Consider the following 20,758-nt stretch of genomic DNA (forward strand, 5'->3'; position numbering starts at 1 on the left):
AAAGAATATCGAACAATCTGAATATCAACAAAAAATATGTAAAATAAAAAATAAAAATCCTAGGTATATTTTAGTTATAAGTTTAATATAGAAGGTACTGAGTGTGTTGCATCAATAAATAAATGTAATGGTCCTCCCCGATTTCAATTATCTTGAGCTCTATTTCATCTAATAATTTTGTCTACTTTTTTCATAATTTTATATTGACTAAACATTTCTAACAATTTAAGATATTCCAAGAATAGTTTGCATGTGGGGGTAGGGGAGATTTAAACATCAGAATTCAATTAAGGATTTGGCTGAAATTTCATATCTGAGATCGTGACTAAAATTTGTCCAACTAACTCAATTTCAATTTAAAGTGAGATTTTTTTTTTAGTTAAAATAAACAAATAAAATCATATGTAATAATATCAATTAAAAAGGTTTACTGCTCAATTGTAGTAAAAATAAGCAACACATACACTAAGGTACTACTGCAAAATGCATGTTTTTCCCCAAAAAGTATTTAAGATTTAATTATCTGCTTCACTGATAACTGGGCATTTTCCCCTTTTTCATGTATATCCCTCCCACAAAAAAATTATACATAGTACATTAATACTGCAGATGTGCCAAAGTTTTTTTTATACATTTTAATATAAAATATTTTTTATATTTACACATTTGAGTCCAATTCTAATATCTGATTATATTAAATAGTTATTCCTCAATGCAAGAGGTTGTTTAATCATGTACCGCTCAGTGCATTTACTAATATGTAACCAATTAATAAAATTTCAAATATCCCTTTTGATCTTTTAGGTACAAGCGTATGCACTTTTAAGGTTGGGCAAGTCCATACCTTTTAAATCACCCTGCTATATAAAACCCAATCAACTCTTATTAGTTACTAAATATTATAATGAATCAAAATCATATACTTTGTGGTCTTAGACTTGGTCCTGGACCATACTGAGAATCTGCATTGGATTTCTGGTTGCCTTCTGTTTGTGCATCTCCACCAGCTAACTTCGGGAATTCCTGAGGAAAAAATGGCGACTGCTGGGCCAAGAAGTTCCGTTCTTGACCACCATCCTCTTGGTTTGATGTAACACTGCTCCAAGTTTTGCTTGTTCCTGTGCTTGCATTTGCACTTGAAGTCTAAATTTTTTTTCAATGAAAAATTTATACATATATATATATATATAAGATAAATCTTAATGTGCTATTCATTGTGATCAATTATATAAACATGTAATTAATGATGAAAGTAAAAAAAAAAATACCCAACACAATATTTGAAAAATGAAACATTGTTTGCCAAATAAAATGTATAATATGTAGTTCATCTGTAAATTTTCTGCAATCATTTTTACCTAGTTTCAAAGAACAGTGATCTCTAACTACTCAATCCTGAAATAAACAGAACCCGAGTTAACTGATCTCTTAATGAGAGAGGTCAAGTGATTCATGCAACAGCACTAGCTACATTTAACTAAATATAGCCTCTTAGCAAGGTGGCACATCATTTGAAGTAAAATTTGTAATCAGTATGTATATTATCAATACAATTTCATCATCTTATGTATAAAAAATGTCTGTTATTCTCTCTAATAACAGTTTGCTCTATTGGACTTATCTTGGAAGTTCATGTAGTAACCAATTTGACTATGAGAGGTTGGCCGAGTGGTTAGCATATCTGCTTTTCAATCAACAGGTAACAGGCTCAACATCCTGCTGTGAACATGGATGTTCATGATCGTCTTTATGTGGGAGATGAATTTCATTGCCCAGTGTGAGACCACAGTCGTGCTTACTGGGGGCCTGAAATGGCTTCAAAAAGTACATGTTTGGACTCTAGAGCAAGGTCCTCAACCTGGACTATGTAAACCATAACAGTCAGGAAATCCAAACTGCAGTCCGTCTTCTGCTTCCAGGTGAGCTGGCGAAACATGCAGTGTCAGAAGGAACTAAAGCTTGAACAAGTGCAAAGTAAAACTACTTGTCCCTTTTCAGGACCACCAAATTATGATGAAGGGATATCTGACCATACAATCTTGTAGTCTTTTATATTATATTTATTATAAATATTATGTTTATTGAGGGAAAAAAATAAAATTTTTAGTCCACCCACAGTATAAGTAAGAATTTAATTTCAAAAACAAACAACAACAAAAACTATTAGAAAAACAGTTATCCAATACTAACACAATTTAGACAATTGTGCTAGTATCAGATAAAAAGTTCATTACTAGAATTTCACACAATATTAACATTTCAATACTAGTTTTTATGACAACCAATACATTTCTTAGGCACTGCAAAAAAGGTGCATATTCCTCTGTGCTCCCTCTCCCACTACCATGACCAAGGAGTTATCTGATTGGTCTAAACAATCAGCCAGTTACATTTTTGTAGTTTTTTTTTTTTTTTTTTAAAGTAGCACTAATCTAATTTTTAAACATTAATTAAAAAACACTAAATACTCATAAATTTATGTCTAAATGATATTTTAATTGCATTGTAAGATGCGACCAAATTTTTTGTTAGTGGAATTGGCTGTTTTCCTGTGAGGAAGCGATTTCCTGAACCTTAAAGTGAAACAGGGTATAGATGTCTTCTACTTTGAAAAACAAATGAACCACGTTTGGTAAACTGGGTGAATAAAACTTGCAGAGAACAATCCTTCTCGACTATTGCTATAGCAAACTCAAAAGGAAAGAATTCGTTATATGCAGAAGGTTTTTGTAAGGAATTAGTACAGGACTTATTCTATAGAAAATATCCAAGAAAAGTACTAGCATCCATGCTAGTACTTTTCTTGGATTAGCAATATACATAACAAAATGTGAAACAGTATAATATTTCAACAGAAAAAGGATTATAGACAAAGAAAGGCAGTTACAAAACTCCATAAAAACAAAAATTTATAAGGAAAATGCAAGGCAAATTAGGTTCTTGAGGATTCTCTCAGATCACTGAGAAAACTACTAGATTTCATTATCCCAAAGGCAGGGATAATGAATCTACCATAAAAATTATGCATTAAACTTATTCAGATGGGAGATATTGAACTAATAATAAAACCACTGCAAAAGAGAAATGACAAGTATGGAAATGATTGCAGATAATCAAACATGTTTTGCAACAATTACCTAAACAAAAATCTACAGCCATTTTTTGGCATATATACTTGAGATATTTTGATTTACCTAGTTCTGCTATTAAAAATGAACAGAATGACTTCATCAAGTAAGTTATCCTAAATACCAAATTTCAAAATCCCATCAAATCAGGACAGAATTATCATGCCAGGTAGAGCTCAGTTGGTATTGATGATGCCCTTTGGAAGTACCTGGGTTCAAACCCCATCTAGGATGCAAAAAAATCTTTATCTGGGATTTTCAGCTGAAGGTGAGTTAAGCAGTCTCATGTCAGTGTTTTTCCTCCCTGAAACTGGTTTTTTTTCATCCAGCAAAATCACATGCGATTTATATGCATAACTGGCAGGATTAACTGCCCCTATTACTAGCAGTCATTAGGTTTATAAGAAGCCAAGAAAAGCTGTGAGAGTTCATTGAGCCTCACATGAAAAGGAAGATGGGATAGAATCATTATGCTGATCCAATAATAGTGAAAAAACACAGGATACAGGAGCATCTGCTTAAAGTAATACTTATACAGATGGCAATCTAGATTACCATGATATTTATTTTGGAACTCATTTTAATGTCAAATCCACTTAATGATTTTGAGGAAAGCAATTTTTTCCCCTAGTTCAAACAAGTAAAGTTTGATAATACCTATTAGCAAGAAGTATACACATAGGAATACAGTAAAGCAACTCGCCAACAATATAATGCCAATTGTGCAATCAATGTTATTTCCAAATGCCCACCAAATTTTGACTAACTTTTTCCATATTTATCTATTACATTTGTTTTTGTTTTGAATTATAGAAAAAAAAAAAATCTCATCCATTTTTCACCTGTCTCATTCAATATAAGATATTGTGAGAACAGCAAAGTGAAAATAAGGTATAATAAAACATTCTAGTCACATACTTTGCATGACAATCAAGAGGTTGAACTCAGAAGACAAAAATGTGTATCCCACTAAACTGCTGAAAAAAAAATCTTTAGCAAGTACTTGCAACTTACAAAATAGGAACAAAGCTCAAAATTGGTTAAGCTAAAGAAAGATAATTTACTAAGACTTGAGAATGAAACTGCAGGAGTGGCTTGTAGTGTGTCAGCAGAAAGGATTTATGAAAAGGCACATACCATATTTTCAAATTGGAGGGGGAAAAAGAGCAAGTGGCACATTCAAATTAAAAGCAATATTGTGGGTGGTGTAGGCATTTCATGAATAGAACAACAATCATCTATGAGTTATGAGAAGAGGCATCAGCAGATAATCCACAACTAACAAATTCAGACGAAAAAAAACTCAGGATATAAGGACTATCATGCCAAGAACCTGTGAGCAATGAGGAATGCAATTCAATCTCTACTAGCAGTGATTTTAATAGTGGATGAATTAAATTTTTCAAGATTGATTTGTGAATTATTTTACACCAGCTGTAAAATAATACTGAAAAGAATTAAAAAAACCAGAATGGCTAGAATTATCTAGTCATTCCCCAGTATTAAAAATAACTAGAGAATTTCAAAGTTAGCAAAAATTGCTAACTTTGTTAAAGTGTTAACTCAGTTAAAGTGTTACATTGCTTAATATAATTGTCCCTTTCTTTCACTTCATTTTCTCTACTGCATAACAATGTTCCCATTGCAAAGAATCTGAATATTTTCTTGCACTGACCACTTCCAAATGGACAATCAAGATGTGTGATGTAGCATCAGGAAATAGATGCTACACGAAGTTGAGGCCGCGCACGAGTCCACCGATTGCTTCAGGCTAAGGAATGACAGGTTTATTACCGTATTGAGAGGTTTATTGTGATCCCAAACTGTAAAACTAAAACACAGATTTACATCACTGAAGGCTCTCTGCAAATATACTCACTACTTTTGCTCTTCTACGGGAGCAGATTACCGTTATCCGCATTCTCTTAGTTGACAACGAGGCTATTCGTGCACTAGAGCAGTGGGTTCCCAACCTTTTTCCACTTGTGTACCTTTTTTAAAACCCATTTCTATAAATTGTACCTCTTGTTTTTAAAATAGCTGTTTTTAAATACTGACACTTTTGTTCAGTGCGTATCTTAATGTAAAATTGTTTACTTGTTTTTCCCACAATTACTGATTATTTTTCGTGTACTCCTGAATAGCCTACCACGTACCCCCAGGGATACACATATCACCGGTTGGGAACTGATGCACTAGAAGAAGAGCTTGCCACTATGCTGAATGTCCACCTTTGGACAATCCTTTCTGAAAAACGCTTCAGCAGAAAAAGAATTTCAAATACAATGTTGGCACAGTAAAAAATTTGAAAGTTTAAAAAATAACTCCGCTTCCAAACCTCAACTACCTCTTGAAACAGTAATAAACATGTCATCCCTTACAATGAAGCAATCAACACACTCACACGTAGCATGAGCAAAATGTACAGTTACGTCCCATCGTGGATGCCACAGATTTTCTCACATAAATTAGCCTAAGTGTCCACACAATATACTGGTAACACACCTTCACACACAAAAAATTCAGCCCACTTTACAGCCAATATACAAAAACTCTTACTCCAACACTGACAGCACGGTCAGTTTTGATGTCTCCTTATTCATCAATGTCCCACTCAAAGATACCTTAGACCTCATCCGAGCCAAATCTCCTCCCGCTATCTCGGCCAAATTTCGGTTCACTATGAACTCAGGCAATTTCGTTTGGCAAGGAAAAATGTTACAAACAGAGGGGACAGCCAGGAGTTTTCCACTCCCTCCACCCCTGGCCAATTTCTTTAGGGAGATCTTTGAAGAAAAAGCCTTAACTCTGCTCCATATAAACCCACTGTTTGGCTACGCTACATGGATGATGTTTGCTATTTGGTTGCATGGCCTGGATACACTCCACAATTTCTAAACACACTTAAACAATCAACACAGCAGGATCCAGTTTACCTTGGAAAAGGAAAACAACAAGTCTCCCTTTCCTAGACATTGATTACACACCAGCCTGATGGATCCCTGGCTTTTCTGTTCACAGAAAAGCTACACATATACGAATGTTCCTCGAAAAAAAAAAGAGACATAAGGCCTCTGTGTCTCCTTTAATTTTGAGGAACAGTTAGCAAATTCTCACTCTTCATTCCTATACAGTAACACAGAACTATAATATAACTATATTTCAGTAAAACAAACCTTACCTTTTGAGAAGCATGTCCCTGTGAGAGTGAAGAAGCTGACTGCAACTGTGGCAACTGCTGCTGATTTCCACTAAACAAAAAAAAATAAATAAATAAAATAAAAAATCATGATAGAAATTTAGTACATTTTAAAATGTAATTATCCTAATCCTGAAATATCACATTTATAAATAATCCTAAGAGAGTCAACTCAGTTCAACACTAATTACTGATAAGTCAACCAAAGCTATATAAGGGACAATGCTATGCCAGAGGAGGGTTTAAAAAAAAATCACCATAGCAAGCAATCTAACAACAAAGTATGACAGTAGTCCCCATGGGTTTACCATCACTATGGACTTTCACTGAACTGAAGTATTATTTGTAACAATGAGAGATTTTATGTATTTGATTAGCAAAAGGCATAATTCATGTTGTAGAAACAGACATGTTTCTATTCTACAACAACGTGATCCTAATACAAACTGCTCTACAGTACTATAAACACATGATCATTCTTCAAATATACACTTTTGTATTAAAAATGTCAGTTGTTCTTACAATAAAGCTATTTGCAGTTATAAGTAAATACTACACTGATGTATATGGTTCCCTAACAATGACAATGAACAAGACTTTCAAGGTTCAAACCGGTTCCTATAAATATTAATCTAATATGAGAATATAGTACAGATAATCTAGATAAAGTCAATCTTACTATAGCAAACTCACTATAACAAAATACCATCTTGCCATAAATACTGTTATAACTAACTTCTTCACATCCCCATGCTGCCCACGGAATTGCACAAGCATAGTTCCATTAATGGTGCTGTGCATAGCCAATATTCGCGTGTTTATCAGTAGAGAGAGTTGTCTAGCTATACGGGTTAATGTACAGTGGGGAGATTATGAGAACCATGCAACTGTAACAGTACTTCACAAGGTCGGAATGTGGAATGCAGCCACATAAAATTTTTCCCATGCTAACAACACTCAGGATCAGTAGGATGATAACACTGATTATCATCTGAAGTGTTCACAAAGCTATTTTAAAAGAGTATAGGAAGATAGTACAACAGTAGCAAAAAGTTCTGAGGACTATTGAAAATGCTTAGAAAAAGTGAAGATAACTTGTTTTTGCCAATAATTACTATATCTTCATCAAATTCTTGATAGTACTACATGAGCAATTAAATCATTAATAACTTCCTATCTACAATTTTCCTCCAAATCAGTCTGTTACCTGTAAACTCCAACATTCTCAGATCTTACATCTTCTAAGGCACTTTTTACTGCAGCAATCCACCTATATCTTGGTCTTCCTCCTGTCAACCTGTCTGAGAATACGTGTTTCGCTAATCTTTCCTCGCCCATTCTGTTTAAGTGAACATACCACCTTTGATTAGCTCTGCTAACGCATTCCTGGATGCTGACAACGTCAAGTTCTTTCCTAATATCCTCATTTTTAATATGATATTGCCATTAATGCCATCTGTTCATGCCCCCTAATCTTTCTCAGGACTCTCATATCTGCGGTCTCTAGTCTTTGGTCAAGTGTTTTACTTCTGAGCCAGCTCTCAGATCCATAATTTAAAATTGGCTTCAATACTGTCTTGTATACAGCTAATTAAAGTTTTGGCTAATTTCTCTCTTATTCCATATGAATTTATTCAGCTGACTTCCTACCATACCAGCTTTGTTGATTCTGTTGTCTATTTCCATATTTAAATTAATATCTTCACTAAAAATCTTAAGTAGCGAAATGTTTTACTTGTTCTATAGGTTCTCCATTCACAATGCAGTTGATATTTTCAATGTTTCTGCCTTTTTTCATTGTCATTTTATTGCTGACCTTACAATAAGTATTCTAATTAGTAAGGGAACCTTGCAAACTTGTAGCGGATTTATTCAGAAGTATAACATCGTCCGCATAAAGCAAAGAGCTGACATTAACATCTCCAATTCTGATATCATGTTTCATACTACTTTCCTTCATAATGTGATCCATATAGATAATGTACATCCTTGTCTCACACCAGATTTCACATTAAGCCATCTTCCTGTACATCCTTCAATTCTAACTGCTGACTTACAACTCAAATAAAGACTAAGTATTGTTTGATATAATGCTCCATTGACACCACATTACTGTAGCATATTGAATAGCTTATCTCTTGGCACCTTGCCATATGCCTTTTGCAGATCAACAAAACTTAAATACAGATCTTTGTTATATTCCCATGATTTCTCAACTGTTTGTTGTAAAGTGAAAATCTGATCCTGACAGCCTCTATTTGGCCTGAATCCAGCTTGTTCGTCACCCTTCCACAATCCTTCTCAACCGTTTCTCAAGTAGACTTGCATATATATTGCCAGGAAAAATCAGTAGAGAAGTACCTCTGTAATTCTCACATTCAGTTTTATTTCCCTTTTTATATATTGGTAACCCCAATATAACTCTAATCATCTGGAATTCGTCCCTCTGTCCAAGCCTTCTGAGCCATGCAGTGCAGCCTCTGTGAGACTTTTATACCTCCATACTTGAGCATTTCTGGTCAAATATCATCTACTCCTGCAGCCTTTCTATATTTCAGGCTTTTGATGGCTTTTTATACTTCAAGTATGGATATATATTCCAGACTGTATGCCTGGTCTGTCACTGATTGTTTCATTTAGCAATTTTTCAAAGTAATTACTCCATATGTCAAGGATATCTTTTTTTTTCTCTCCTGTTTTCATCTCACCTTTATCATCTCTAATTCCTTTTACAGCACTCTTTCCTCCATTTCTGAACTTCTTCAACAACCTCCAAATATCTTGCCTTCTTGATATTTATTTTTTATGTTCTTACCAAAGTCCTCCCATGACTTTTGTTCAGTTAGTTTTACACAGTGTTTAGCTTTCTTACATTTGTCTCTGTATTCTCTAAGAGCACAAGCTGACTTATCTGTCAGGAACTTTTGATATGCCTTCTTTTCTCTCACTACCTCTTTAACTTCCTGTGTCCACCACAGAGTTCTGATTTAACCTTGCTCACCACATGACTGCCTCTCTGGCTGAATCAATTAGTGTTTTCTTCAGGGATTGCCACTGAATCTCCAAGGTTTGGTTTCTGTTCTCAAACTTTCATTTTTTCTTGAATAATATTTGTGTATTTTAGTCTATGGTTCAAGAGAGCTGCTCAACTTTTATTCTCTTTAAAACTTTCTTACATGTTCTTTTCAATATGAAATTCAATTTTATACTGCTCAAGACTAAATGGTGATCACTTCTAATTTCAAATTCTCTATACACTCTGGTGTCCTGCACCATGGAGAAAACATCACTATCAACAATGACAGTCAATGAGACTTTTCTTATTCCTTGCCTCTTCTCTCCATGTGAATTTGTGCACATTTTTATGTTGGAACATGGTGTTAGTAATAACCAGTCCATGTCCTGAGCAGAAATCCAACAGGTATTTGTCATTATTATTAGCTTTGCTCTTTTCTCCAAAATTTTTCTAAAACATTTTTGTATGTCTGACAATCATTTCCTACTCTACTATTTAGATCCCAACAAGGACCAACGTTTCCTTTTTCATTGTGTCAGTTGTTTTCTCTAAAGTCTCAAAAAATTCCCACAACTTCTACCTCAGTAGAACCTTCTGTGGGACCATAGGCACAAATAACTCTCATTGTCCAGTTCCCCATTCTGATATTTGCCCACATCACTCTACTTGAGACTGCCTGTCATTCAAGATGATTAGCCTCATATTTAGTGTTGAATACTATAGCTACTCCTTTTCCTTGATTGTTATTGCCTGAATATAACATTTTATATTTATTGCTCAGAAAGATCTCACCAGTTTTTGCCTTTTTTGTTTCAGTCACTCATCTACTATGTAAACATCAACATAAGTGATGATGTCAAGCATTCATTCCAGATTTTGATAAGGCTCAGAAATGGAGGAAAGAGCCTTATTAAAAATAATCAGACTATTAAGGTGACATTAAACATTAGACAAAAGGTATTCCAGAATACAAATGAGATAAGCACTGAGCAAAAAGTGCATATTTCATATCAGTGGTGAAAATATTAAAGCAGAATATAATCAGGAATAAATATCAACACTTGACACAAAAAAAAACATCAAAAGATTGAATCGAAATGTGGGAAGGCACTGGAACAGATTATATTGAACAAGAATTGTTCAAATACAGAGGGATGTTTTACAGTAACTACACTGCATAATTCAAAAACCTAAGATTGAATTTCAAATAACTGAGGCATGGTGGGAAAACCAGATGTATAACTTTATATGGAATAAGACAAATTAGCCAAAATACAAAACTAGAAATATAACAAGACAGCAAACAAATTTTAACTATGTAATAACCAAGGCAGGAAAAAAAAAAAAAAGATCAGAAACAAGTTTTGGAAAAAATTATGAGAATGAATAGCATGCATAAATGGCTGAATCATTACAAATGAAGATACTAAAATGTCATTCAAGAATGCCTAAGCAGAACTAATCTAAAGCAGTATGACCACTTACAGAATGGGAGAGGAAAGTGCATTATTTTATGAAAACTTGATAGCTGCTAATAATAATAATAATAATGCAAACTTAATTCACAGTATTATCACTATATCCTGTACTCCCCGGGTGGATATTAATACACATGACCATGTGTCCTGAAGAAAAAAAAACATGCGATCACAAATTTCCAAAAAAACACTGGAAATACTAATTACTGTTTGTAATCATTCACGTAGTATGTGGTATTCTCTTTACATGACTTAAAGAATGACATTCCTTATATTTTATGCTCTTTAAGACTTGATAAAAACACACAACTGACAAATACAGCAGACAACAGACAGGATTCTAAGAGACACATGGTGGAGAAACTAGGTGTATAACTCTTAACCACGTGACAGGCTTCTACAAAGCCTAGTCACTTGGCTGAGACTTGCATTAATTATTATTACATGACACCTCCAGGGAGTCCAAAGACTCATCCTGATTAAGCCTAACACAACAGAAAGACCAATTATCAATCCCACACACAAGAGGCTGCTGCAGCTCTAGTACACTGGAATTGTTAGTAAAATCGTTAGTGTTTCCTTTAAATAATACTTTCTGCTTTCAACTGGTTATAATTTTTGGTATGCCACATGGGCTAATTACAAAGCCAAAATCTTTAGACACTTTTCAAAATGGCATCATGTTCTGGAAAAACTTTATATCAGGCCATCCCAAAAGTAATGTTTTTTTATCATTAGACTTGTTCAAACATATCTCTAAACATGAATTTTTAAAGCTTTATAAGTACAGTTAAGATAAGGTGGCCTCATTCTAAGGAATTCCACCTTGCAAGAACACCCCTTTATTACTATGAAGGTCACTGAAGAGCACATTAAGCACATCATGCTTTATGAGTTCAAAAAAAAGCAACAATGCTGCTCTGTAAAATATGTGCAAGAAGCGTATGGCTATATTGTGCTGAATGTGCGAAACTGGCAGTGATGGTTCTAAAATTTCAACAAGGACACTTTAGATTGAAAGGCTCCCCTTATTCTGGGTGCCCTGTCTCTCTCGATAATGATATGCTGGAAGCTGCTATTGCAAGAAATGCCAATGCAACTATTGAACATTTAGCAAAATATCTTAATTCATTGTCATCAACTATCCATCACCATTTGCAAGGACTTAGAATAGTGTCTAAGCTCAGCAAGCGAGTTCCTCACAAACTGACAAACAACAATCAAAGCGAGCACGTCAACACTGCACTGCTTTTCATTCTCGAGAGGTTCAGTATCTGTTTTTGAGTCATGTAGTCAACGGTAATGAAAAGTGGATACTTTACAAGAATGTTAAGCACTGAAGGCAGTGGGTTCATTTGGGGAACATGCTAAACCTCAGCCAAAACAACACCTTCATTCACAGAAGGTTTCGTCAAGCGTTTGGTGGGATATGGCTGGTATTATACGTTGAGCCCTTGCGACAAAACCAATCACAGCTGAAGTATACTGTGAACAACTCGATCAAATGAACGATAAATTGAAAGAAAAGAGGAGTCTCTGATCAATCGAAAGAGTGTTGTTTTTTATCATGATAACGCACACCCTCAATAGTGCATATGTACCATTATGTTCCTCCATATTCTCCTGATCTTGCATCTTCACGATTACCACTTATTTCAAAGTTTGCAACATTTCATTAATGAATAACAATACAATACATTAGAGCAGCATTTCTAAACTATGTTCCACAGAAAAACCAGTGTTCCGTGAAAAATTATCGAAATTAATGAGCCTGGAATGCTTTTAAATGCTGTGGCAAGTTCAAACATGTTTGAAAATTAGGCATTCTCACTTTGCGTGTGGATTGTGCTATTGACTCAGCCGCCTGCAGTTGTCGACACCTCCGAGCACGAGTGAAGTTCGGAGGTATCTATTCTAGGAAACGTGCGGTCACAAGCAAGGTCAATGCTATGCGATGCAGCCCGGCACGCCTGTAGTGTGTGCTGTTGGATTTTTGCGATGTGATACATCCTGCTGCAGCAATAGTGTGTGCTTAGTTTTACACTGAATACGAGACTGTTGATACTCAACTAACCAAGGTGTTTCGTTAAAATTTCAGGATTTGTGAATTTCACAAATCCTGAAATTTCTAAATTAAAACTGAAATTAACTAAAACTACTAACCAACCTACTTGCAATAATGGTACCTTTCCTTGAACTGGTTTCTTTTTGACAACATTTATAATTTTTAAATCATAAAAATCAATAAATTATGTCAATACAACTAAAAAACAGAAAATGTGATAAAACTGGTGAGTCAATTCCAAAGTACAACAATTCAGAACAATTCTAGAGATACCACTGGAATAATGAGTCTTAGATACAAATTAGACAAATCCTTCCAACTTTCCAAAAGAAAAAAAACAAAAAAGGACTGAATGACAGGACACATCTGTATAAGAATTATTTTCTACCTGCCTACAAACAAAAACATTGTTTTGCTTGTAGACAGTTAACGGCTGCTATTTCATCGTCCCTAACACGATTTTCTTGAATGTGGGACTAAAACCTGTGTCAGAGTTTTAGTTCCACAAAGGAACTAAAACTCTGACTGGTTCCCGAGTTACCAAATCTCCGACACTTACCTGTGTCAGAGATTTGGTAACTCGGGAACCAGTCGAATAAAGGCTTAGAATAAGTTCCTCTAATTGGCAACTAGAATCAAACTTAGAATTTTGGTGAAGAAAATACAGACCGTATTCTCTTCACCAAATGCCATTTAAAATGCTGCTTACTGATAGCTGGAGAAAGCTACTTCTGATGGGCTAAGATGAGATTGATAACCTCTCAGTCTTCAAACATTAGATAAAGTTCAAATGGAATGGCTTACTCCCTTCTAGGGAATAAAATGCATTAGCAGAATTATTTTTACGCAAGCACATAATACTCAACACACATAATGTGTAATAAGATGGAGTTTGTAAAAATACTCAAATGACTCAATGAAGAAAACTTCAGGATTTTTCAAGCAACTGAAAAATGAGTCCATTAACAAAAAATAATTTTTATTAACTGTTAAAATACGTAAAATACACCTACTACTTTCACCACCTAAATAGAACTGGTGGCTTTTTCAGGTTTAAACATCAAAAATATATAAATATGTTTAGAATCTCATGTAGGGGTGTCAATTTTTACCATATTTATTTAACCTGTGACAGTGGAACAGCTTGGGAAAGTCTAAACATATTTATATATTTTCGATGTTTTTCAAAAATATATAAATGCTCCAAATTTATATTGTTATCATGGTACTACTATATGGAATAGCATTTTTTTTTTTTTTTTTTTGTTTGTTAATTTCTTCTTATTTAATCAAATGCTTGCTTAAAGCTATCGAGCAGCAATAAAGATCACTTTTTCTCTGTATCAATTCATATTAGTGTAGAAAAGTACAGCCTGCATCTATTATACATTTCCTTCTTTCAAATCCCATTTGCTTTTCTCCTATATATTGGTCATAAGTTGCTTTAATCCTGCTTTGTATAGTACTTAAGTATACACTTTGGTATTGTGATACATAGATGAATTCCGATACGTTTTGATTTATCTGCTTTGATTGTTTTTCTATGTTTTTAAAATTTGTAGTAGAACTACAAACTCTATGCTCCAAGCAGAAAATTTCTCTCTTTTTTTTTTTTGGTGTCACAGGCTTTTTAGTAAGTCAAATATGAGTTCTTTTTTTATGATGTTTGTTTTATAGCATCTAGCATTACACTTTTCACTTTGAAAATTTTAAGCTTCCTGGATGTGAGCCTTGTGTCAGCTTTAATAGTAAGCGAAGGTGTGTAGAAAGCTTTACACAATCGTAGTTTTTGGAGAGTTTGAATTAATGAAGATTTATGCAATCGTTATCACTTTTTTATAATGATTACAAACATCACACAAAAAATTCTTCGGAGTACAAAATATTTCCAAACAAGGCACAGCATTCAATTAATTATGGAGACAATTACTATTGTAATCTGAGAAAGGGGGGAAAAAAACTGTCGTATAATGATTTAGGAGTACTAAATTATAAATCTTAAAGGCAAACTACAGCTGAGAGTGTCTTGAAAAGAATAAAATTTCAGATAAATTAATATAGCTATCACAAAGTTTCAGGAAGCAAACTTAAAAAAGTAACTTATTTAATACTTTAGTTTTCTCCCACTTATCGTTGTGATCATGTCAGCTAGTCCTGACTTGCACTAATAATGGTTTTCATTATGTAGTTATGTTCTTCCAGGCAGATGTTAAGTTCTTTCTGCCTGTCCAGTTGCAGATACAAAGCACTTCATGAATATGGAAGATTGAAGTCCATCCACAGAAGAATAGAGAAAAGTTGCTAGCTTAATGTGCAGTTTAAAGTAGTATAAAGACTATTTATGTAATGCTTTGGCAATGTTCTCAGACGATATAAACAGTAAAATAAAGAGTAGGCAATAAAGATTGTCATATTCACACACACATTTTGAATTAGCTATTACTCTGAAGGCCAAAAATGTTTCAATCATATTAATTATTACATTAAACCCAATATTTAAATTTTCATTGCACATCTCTTCTATATTCACAATAAAGGAGAAGTGCAAATTTTTATTGACATTAACATTTTTTTATTCAAAAAAGATAATGGTAAGAATTGTTTATTTAGGCTTAAGTGCTAGTTAAAGCTAATATTAAGGTTTAATACAAAGAAAAAAATGAATTAAACAGAGGTTTAATGATTCCCATATTGGAAATCAGAGACATAAGGAATACAACATAATTGTAACAACACATAATAACAATGCAACTGATAGTCTCAGCTGTTGGGCAGATCTAAGTATTCATATTTTGAGAAGTTTCACATAACTATATTTGAGGTTTTGCAGGCTTCTTTAAATCCACTCCTGATTCAAAAATGTAATATTTGTATTTGTTGCTGTGATACTCTGCATAGAATTAAATATGGGAAGGGAGAGAGATTACCATTCTTCACTGCAAATACAAATATTACTTTTTTCGAATACGAAATACAATGTTATAAGAACAAGGACTTCTTTTTCTTTCTTTTTTTTAATAACATATGGAACAGAGTAGAAGGAATTGGTCTTAAGGAAAGCAGTGCAGTTATATTTTTGTTTATCCAAGGAGCTTGGATACAGGAAATAGCATTACTGTAATGTATGAAAGAATAAGTATTTTGTCGGTATTGCAATCATTAGATAAGAAGGTGCGATGAATAAAGGCAAATTCAACTAAGGAAAGCCTGCTTGAAACAGAGGATAGCTCTGTTAACAAGTTTTTATAATAGCATAGTTAGGAGGGAGATGTAAGTTTATGAACGTATCTGGCTCTGTAGGTAAGTTTTCTGTAAACTGAGAAAGAAAACCAAGAAACTGTATACCAAGATGTGCAATTTAAGTCTAGAAAAGACGGTACTGTTATTTTCTTTTTCTATAGCAAACTGGATTCTGGAATACTGCTGAAATTTGAAGTAGATAGAATTTTTTTTTCATATAAGATGAAATGAAATATAAAGGGGATGATGGATTTGACTAATTGACTAATTTAACATGTTGACCGCCAACTACAAGGAAACTTAGTTGGCAGACTATATCAGGAACTACAAGTTACCTCTTATTTTATTTTTTGTACTGAATATTAATATACTAATCAGGTACTCCCTTGGCCTATGGGATTAGAATCTATCTTCTATTAATTACATTCACGACCCAAGCTCTGAAACCTTGACCAAAAAAATAAAATAAAATAAGTAAATTTTTGTTACAGTGACAAAGTGAAAAAAATATCAGCAATCATATTTTTAAGAGAAAATACTAACATCAGTGCACTAGCAGTAAGTTTACATGCTAAGCCAGTGTTTCTCAACGTTTTTTGGATCATGCCCCACCTCTAGCATAATAGTCAGCTGTTCTGAAAAAGTATAATATAAATATGTACATATACATTTTCAAATTGCCTCACGTTGAGAAACACTGAGATACGTGCTTTGTAGTTGCCAGGAAAGATAGTGCAGAAAGATTAGCAGCTAAGCCAATGCCAGTCAACATGTTAATGGAAAGGGGAGTCAACAGCATATAGTATAAATCTGAGATTTATTAAGTTTTTATTATGAATTTTCAGTCATCTATATATCTTAGGGGAGAGGAAGGAGGAGGATTTCTGGTCAGAGAGATTAATATTTTTTTTTGGGGGGGGGGGGGGGGCATGCTTATGCTTGAAAGATGAGTGGCATCACTCTTAAGTTCTAGTAATAATTATCTTTGCATAATTTATACAAAAGCAGAGAATTGGTTATTTCTTTTGAGGAGTAAAGATTGCACTGATGTTAGCAACATCGATCTCGACATTGGCAATATCTGGAGTCAGGTTCTAGGATGCCACTGTTTTGTATGCAATGAGATCGATTATAGTAACCTGAAAAAGCACTACTACAAAGTTGATAAAAGGTACTGATAGAGGATAAAGATACTGACAACTGCTTTGTCAAGTCGTTTAGAAGAACAGCTGATAAATAATTCCGAGGTGAAGATTCAGTCTGAGTGAAAACGCTGTCATATTGATGGTGTTAAGTTTCAGAAGATTTATATCAGAGTACTCCCAAGTTTCAAGCTGTGTATAAAAGAAAACTAGGGTGCAGAAATTGGAAGGTAGTGATTTATTCTTGCAGCAAGGCATATACTAGAATATACTAGTAGATCAATACCACTCCTAGTAACCTTACTAAAAGTCATCAGGAAAAAATTTAATTTTAATCCAAAATTTAGTTCTGAGAGGTATTAAAATCATGGTTGACATCATTGCATTACTCAAAACTGTTTTCCTCCAACATTACTGAATTCTTCAGTTTTGCAATTCTTACTGATTGCTTATAGTATTCTTCCAAGTATAGCAAACTGTACAGTAAAGGGCTCTTCCTTTAGACAATTTTTATTTGGAAAATTTTGAAAAAAAATATTCTTCATACCACTATTCATGAATCTTTTATCTGCTTAATATATATTGTTCTCCATTTTCACCAGGCAAATTACCGAGATGAAGGTACAAGGGTGTGAAGGACAACAATATTATAATTCTATTGACAGTATTACTCCAAATCAGCTTGTTATCTGTCAGGGTTCCAAAATTGTCAGATCTTGTATTTTGGTCTTCAAGGCACTTCTAATTGCATCAATCCACCTACACAATGGTCTTGTGCTAGATATTTTTCGTGCCAAATACCTGGTTTGCTCATCTTTCCTCTCCCTTTCTGTTCAAGTGACCATACTTGAACAGAACAGTAGATCACATGAGAATAGACCTGCTAATAGAGTGGTGCCATAAATACTGTTACAGCTTATGCACATCCCCACAATGCCCATAGAATTGTGCAAGCCCAGTTCTGTTAGTGGTGGTCTATCAGTAGAGAGCAGTCTAGCTGTACAGGTTAATATATAGTGGGGAGATTATGAGAACTGTGTAGTTGTAATAGCACTTCACAAGATTGGAATGTAGCCTTATTTTCGACACACTAAAAAAGTTCAGGATAAGTAGGATTTTTGCGTATCAGACTATTAATCATTATCACAAAACAGAAGACGTATCGGACCACCAAAGAACAAGTCGACAATGCTGTATTAGGATGCAACAGCTTGCGAAAGCTGTAAAGGCAGGCATCCACCATAATCCTGTGAGAAAGCTGAATGTGATGTCACTAGAGATGAACATTTCACAGAGAATGATGTCATGTGTACTAACTGATGACCTGATAATGAGAGCCTATTGTCTTTTTACTAGACACTTCCTAACACCACAACTTATGCAACAGAGAGAGTGATAAAATCAAAAGGCACTTTTCTGGCAGTACGCAAACAGACACGGAGATCCTCTTCTCGGATGAGAAGATTTTCACCGCTGAAGAGTCGTTTATCCAAACGATCTAGTATATATATCCCAAATGGTTGCACGACACATGCCCAAGTACCCAGGATTTAGAGAGGTCATCACCCTGCATCAGTGATGATTTAATTGGGGGGGGGGGGGAGGTTTTGGTTGTATCCAAGTTTAATTTCTGCAAGAAAGGGGTCAAAACCTCTGCCAAAGTGTATCAAGACACCATGCTGCAACCTTATTTCATGATAGGCAGTGAACTTTCCAACAGGACTCAGCCCCTGCATACAAGGCAAGAACCACATAACAATAGTTGGAGGCAGATGCACACAACCACATATCACCATCTGAAAGTCTTCATCTGAATTCAATGGATTGGACTTCAAATTGTAGTCTGAGCTTGAGAGAGAGAGAAGCCTGCCAAAAACGACATCCCAGCATTGCCAGCCTGAAGGTGGATGTGGAGCATGCCTCCTCAATGTCCTCAATGTGGCCTCCCGAACTTCGGGCATATGTGAAGGCAAAAGGGGGATATTTCAAATAATGAGTGCTGCTATATGCATATTATACATGTGGTTTGTATGTTGTGCTGAAATCTGCAAATGATTCTGATCAATTAAAGGTTTATGTGCTGTTTCAAGTCGTAACAGTATTTATGGTACACTCCTGTATGTATGCTAATAATGTCAAGTTCCTTTCTAATATCTTGCCATCTTATATAAAATGACCATGCCATCGGTAAACCTATTCTTCTAACTTCCCAAAATACTGACCTCGCTTCATCTATATTATCACAAAAAAACTGTACCTAAAGCTGAAATATTTTACAAGTTTTCCACTCAGAATGCTTTTCCAAATCTATCTTTTTTTTTAATGTTGATTTTCATGCCATCTTTGTTACAGCAGCTGTTCAATTATTTTAGGAGCCCCATATATGCAACATATTATTACCAGAGATTAATATATCTAGTTCTGATATTGCCAAATCGTATGAGTGGTGATTGCATGGATCCTTATCTTTCATCTGATTTTACATCAAACCATTTTCCTGTACCTCCAATTCTAAATGCTAGCCTAAATATAGGTTATTTATTGCTCAATATAATGCTCTATTTACGTGTATTTAAATAGAGCATTTTGAACAGCTGTTCTCTTGACATCTTCTTGGGCTTTTTTTTTAAAATCAGATCTACATAATAGAAAAAGAAGCTTCTATATATCAACTGTCTTAAATTTTTTTTTTTAAACTTGAGAGGCATTATGTGGCCTTAACTGAAGTTAATTACCCTCCAAGTTTCTCTACCACAGTTTTTCTTATCCTCTTCCGAAGTATGCTAAAATAAAATCTTATCTGGAAGATTAAGTAGTAAAACTGCTCTGTAATTCTCATTCTTTTATTTCCCTTTTTTAGAGATTGTACTATGAGGGCTTTGCTGCTTTTATCCAAAATTTGAACTTTTGACAACTTCTGAATTATTATGGCAGCCAACTTTTGTACCTTCATATTTGAGGATTTCCAGTAGAATATCATCATCTAATCCAGTTACCTGACATTTCAGACTGTTGATGGCTTTTTCTATCTCCAGTATTGATATATTCCTGACTGCATTTTTCTGATATTTTCTACCTTTGTCCCTTCTTATTTCACTTAATTTTGCAGAGTACTCCTGGCATCCAAAATCTGTTGTTTTCCTGAATCTGATTCTTTCCATAATACTCTTTCATCCATTTCCAAGAGCCTCGAGAACATTGTCTTCTTGATCATTTTTTTTTTTTAAACTAGTCCTTCCCATGGCTTAGACATTATTCATTTCTACTCCACTCAATCAGTATTTTTGAATCAGTTCACCACCAAAGAATAACAATGCTGCCCTTTCTAGACACTTTAATCACATCTTCCTGATAACACCTTTTTTCACTTTACAGAAAACCAACCCACATAGGTGGATCACATTCACAAATTCCTCAGTCAACCTCTCAACACTAAGCTATTATAAATGTAGCTAACCGAGATGAATAAAGGAAAGTTCAGATGCAAAGA

General features: G+C 34.3%; 1 protein-coding gene across 4 annotated transcripts in view; it reads right to left on the reverse strand.

Moving 5' to 3' along the window:
• Positions 1–20,758, reverse strand: part of LOC150092429 (uncharacterized) — a 366,960-nt gene that overhangs the window by 288,119 nt on the left and 58,083 nt on the right. For all 4 annotated transcript variants that reach the window (XM_090415095.1, XM_090415093.1, XM_090415094.1 and 1 more), the window contains exons 4-5: positions 6,310–6,379; positions 924–1,143 (exon numbers count right to left, since the gene is read on the reverse strand). In XM_090415095.1, coding sequence (XP_090271221.1) covers positions 924–1,143; positions 6,310–6,379 — 290 coding nt within the window. The remainder of the gene's footprint in view (positions 1–923; positions 1,144–6,309; positions 6,380–20,758) is intronic.

The sequence above is a fragment of the Typopeltis vanoorti genome, chromosome 26, assembly GCF_054136105.1.
Source record: "Typopeltis vanoorti isolate ZY-2024b chromosome 26, IOZ_Tvanoo_1.0, whole genome shotgun sequence".
NCBI classification, from domain to species: domain Eukaryota; kingdom Metazoa; phylum Arthropoda; class Arachnida; order Uropygi; family Thelyphonidae; genus Typopeltis; species Typopeltis vanoorti.